The sequence below is a fragment of the Poecilia formosa genome, unplaced genomic scaffold (genome assembly GCF_000485575.1).
Source record: "Poecilia formosa unplaced genomic scaffold, Poecilia_formosa-5.1.2 Scaffold1474, whole genome shotgun sequence".
Lineage (NCBI taxonomy): Eukaryota > Metazoa > Chordata > Actinopteri > Cyprinodontiformes > Poeciliidae > Poecilia > Poecilia formosa.
Window position 1 is genome coordinate 1 of NW_006801413.1, and position 4,132 is coordinate 4,132.

At 43.0% G+C, this 4,132-nt stretch overlaps 1 protein-coding gene across 1 annotated transcript in view; it reads left to right on the top strand.

Moving 5' to 3' along the window:
• Positions 1 to 27: 27 nt before the first annotated feature.
• Positions 28 to 4,132, top strand: part of LOC103132892 (potassium voltage-gated channel subfamily KQT member 2-like) — a 9,038-nt gene continuing 4,933 nt past the window's right edge. Inside the window, exons 1-5 of the mRNA XM_007544662.2 lie at positions 28 to 272; positions 564 to 674; positions 929 to 1,024; positions 2,727 to 2,821; positions 2,890 to 2,958. Coding sequence (XP_007544724.2) covers positions 51 to 272; positions 564 to 674; positions 929 to 1,024; positions 2,727 to 2,821; positions 2,890 to 2,958 — 593 coding nt within the window. The 5' untranslated portion in view covers positions 28 to 50. The remainder of the gene's footprint in view (positions 273 to 563; positions 675 to 928; positions 1,025 to 2,726; positions 2,822 to 2,889; positions 2,959 to 4,132) is intronic.

A 4,132-nucleotide genomic window follows, 5' to 3' on the forward strand; every position in this document is an offset into this window, starting at 1 on the left:
TTGTGAACGGTTGGATGAACGGTTGGATGTAAGTCATTGTGAACGGTTGGATGAACGGTTGGATGTACGTCGGTATGAACGGTTGGATGGACAGTTGGATGAATGGTTGGATGTACGTCGGTATGAACGGTCTGCTCGCTCCACAGGAACTGATCACTGCCTGGTACATCGGCTTCCTGTGTCTCATCCTGGCCAGCTTCCTGGTCTACCTGGCAGAGAAAGAAGACAATGAGCAGTTTGAGACGTACGCCGACGCCCTCTGGTGGGGACTGGTGAGATTACACCACACACAGCCAGAGACTAGTTCTGGTTCTGGTCCTGGTCCTGGTTTTGGTCAACTTCATGTTTGTGAAAAGCATCAGAGAACATCAGAACTAAGCTCTACTTTGATAGATCAGGGTTACCATGGCGACAACATAGCTATAACTACAACTCACAGGTGAGTCCAGGCATAGTGCAGAGATCCCAGCAGGTATCCTCTGATGTCCTCCTGATCTTCATCTGATGATGCTGTCATCACCAGGCAACAGGACAGTCTGACCCATCTCCTGATGTCTCCTCAGATCACCTTGACGACCATCGGATACGGAGACAAGTTCCCCGTCACCTGGAATGGACGCCTTCTGGCTGCAACCTTTACTCTGATCGGCGTTTCCTTCTTCGCTCTGCCAGCTGTGAGTGACTTTATGGTTTACCTGAGTTCACCTGGACTCACCTGGACTCAGCTGGACTCAGCTGGACTCACCTGTACTCACTTGGATTCACCTGGACTCACCTGGATTCACCTGGACTCACTTGGACTCACCTGGACTCACCTGTACTCACCTGGACTCACCTGGACTCACTTGGATTCACCTGTACTCACCTGGACTCACCTGGACTCACTTGGCTCACCTGGATTCACTTGGACTCACCTGTCTCTCTCCAGGGAATTCTTGGCTCTGGATTTGCTCTGAAGGTTCAGGAGCAGCACCGACAGAAACACTTCGAGAAAAGACGGAACCCCGCAGCTGGACTCATTCAGGTAAGTGCTGACATCACAGCTTCTCTGTGATTGGCCAGATGAGTGAAGGTGAGACTCACAAGCTTCAGCTGCTTTATCTAGAATAGCGATTCTCAACATACCGCCCCCCGGGGGGCGTTCAGAGGACAGCAGGGGGCGCTGGGATTCCTCTGGGGGGCGTTTGGTCGAAGGTAAACTTTACACCTTATATGCAGAACAATACCAGTTTAGACTTTGAGCAACTTGGTAAAACTGTATTGTGTAACATTAAATCATGCCTGGCTGCAACTGTATCGATGGCAGCTCTTCTTCTGTTCAGTGTTTGTAGCTTCTTGGCGCAGGTCCGCTCCTGCTACTGGTAGCTTCACCGCATCAGTTCAGCGTTACAGCCTGTGATTCACTTGTCTGGTGTCTGATTTTGAAATATTTTATGTTTTATTGAGGATTTCTTTACACCTGTTTTGACAGTGCTGTGATCATGTAAAAGCAATGCATTAAAAAGTGTTTTAATGTTCGTCTGGATGCTGCACTCTTCCATGGGAGGACAACAGAAAATTGCTCTTATAAACATGTTACGATACCCTCACTGTGTATCCCTCAGAAAAACGAGCCCATTTAAATAAAGACATCCCTCCATGGCTGATACCACGATAGGGAGCATTACTTTTATAGAGTTAACATCGGTTCTGTAAGTGATCTGGTATGAAACGGCGCCACAGCACTTTTGAATGTCAATCATCAGAATTGATGATTGACATTCAATCATCAATTCAATCATCAATCATCAGAATTGATGATTGACATTCAAAAGGTAAAGGTTCTGGAACAACTACTACTAAAAGGTTTACGTCAGTCTGTGCTTTTCTCCATCGATACGTGCTTCCCGACCGCTCCGCGCCTCATGGGGTAAAAAAAAACAAAAAACAAAACAATGTGCACGTTGCGGAAAACTCTGAAACAGGAGAACCGTGACATAGAACGGAGCAGCAAACTATTAATCTATAATCAATAGACAGGTCTATATAAAGATATGATCCATGTTTCTGTCTCATATTTGTATGGCATTAAAAGGAACTTTAGTTTTTCCACTGAAAGCTCTGGTTTGCACACTAAATGCCATGTGGGTGAAGTTTTATGGCTGATACTCTGATGTCCCATTCTCCTGAAGGCAGCACAGAGCTGCACCACCAGAAGAGAAGAAGAGCTGTGATTAACGTAGTTACAGTTCTATCCATGTTTTAATGCTGCAGAGCTCAGCCGGTTTGCAAATAGATCAAAGTTTGAACTGGCATGTTGTTCATCTTTTTGTGGAATATTTAACAACTAGAAAATGGCAAAGAACAAGAATATTTTTTCCACTTTGGCTGCTGTTAGGCCTACAGATTTTAAGTTGAATGTCCATTAAACTTTTCATAGACGCCTGTGAAAATAATTTCTATTCTCAGGGCTTTTTTGTTCTCTGGGAAATTATTTTTGATGATAAAAACAGAAACAAGCATAAAAATCAAAACATCTACAATAGTCATAGTAATATTAATAATAAGATAATATTCAGTGCAAAGTAGCCTGCAAATTCTTTGGTGGGGGGCAGTGAGGGACCTGGATAAAGGCTGGGGGGGGCGCTGGCCCGAAAAAGGTAGAGAAACACTGATCTAGACCTTTATAGATCTAGAGCTTCCAGAAGTTGTTTTAGTTTGAGGTTTCTCATTCAGAGTGTCTGCAGGCCGCCTGGCGGGTCTACGCCACCAACCTGAGCCGGACCGACCTGACCTCCACCTGGGACTACTACGAGAGGACGGTGTCTGTCCCCATGTACAGGTGAGGCTCCGCCCCCACGCCGCCGCCGCTCTGCCTGCAGCCGCCTCACCTCGTCCGCTTGTCTGCAGGCTGATTCCTCCTCTGAACCAGCTGGACCTGCTGAGGAACCTCAAGAACAAGTCTGGACTTTCGTTTAGGTTGGTTGTTCATCCATCAGATCAGCTCCACCCACCGAGAAAAACTCTGGTCGGTTAAAAACTCTGTTCTCCTACCGCAGGGGTGTCAAAGTGCGGCCGGGGAACATTTGTGACCCTCACAGTGATTTTGTCTGGCCTTTCACCAGAATACAAAAATAGCAGCAATTGCTATTTTTGTATTCAATTTTATTCAGTGAAATGTTCAGACTTTCAGGAGACAAAATAAATATGGACGTTCTGATTTACTAATATGATTGATGTACCTGGATATACATGTTTCAGAAAGGACAGCGTTGTGGGGCGAGGAGGGGAGTATTAATTTACATAAAAGACTTATTTAACGTCAATGAGATAGTTATAGATGAGCATATATCAATAGAATCTGTATGTTTAAATGTTTGTCTTTCACCTCGTGTGAATTTTAATATTGTGTACAATCCACCATCAAGTTGCAGCACAACTTTTTATCCTAACTTAAAGGAATTGTTAACAGGATTTAGAAACAACAGTGAAGTAATCATTTTGGAGGATTTTAATATAAACTGGATGGACAATAAATTGAAAAAAACACTTGGAGAACTGACAGCAAAATTAGATTTTCACCAGTTAATCAATAGTTCCTCTCGTATCACTAAAAACAGTCAAACTTTAATAGATTTAATTTTTTCAAATAAACCTGGTCAAATCATAAAATCCTATAACTTGGTGTGCGGCTTATCTGACCACCATATTACTCTCATTGCAAGAAAATTATCTCAAAATATTTTTGTCAGTCGCCATAATACACAGAAACAGACTGTAATACAAATTTAAAAACAGGATGAACCCAAATTTGAGGCCGAATTAGCTCAGGTTAATTGGGATGATGTTTCCAGCCAGAATCAGATAAATGATTGCTGCAGTACATGTATTCTTAATGTTTGTAATACTATGAATAAGTTTCTTGAAACCCAGACGAAGGGACGAAGAAAAACACAGCTACCTTGGGTATCGGATGACATTCGGCTGTTAATGAAAAAGAGAGACTATGTTTTAAAATCTTTTCTTAAAAATAAAAGGACCACAGATTGGCTGCTTTTTAAAAGTTTGAGGAACAGAGTAGTTAAAGAAATGTACAAATCCAAAGCTAAATATTACACAAATGTCTTATCAGAAACTGGAGGGAATGGTAAGA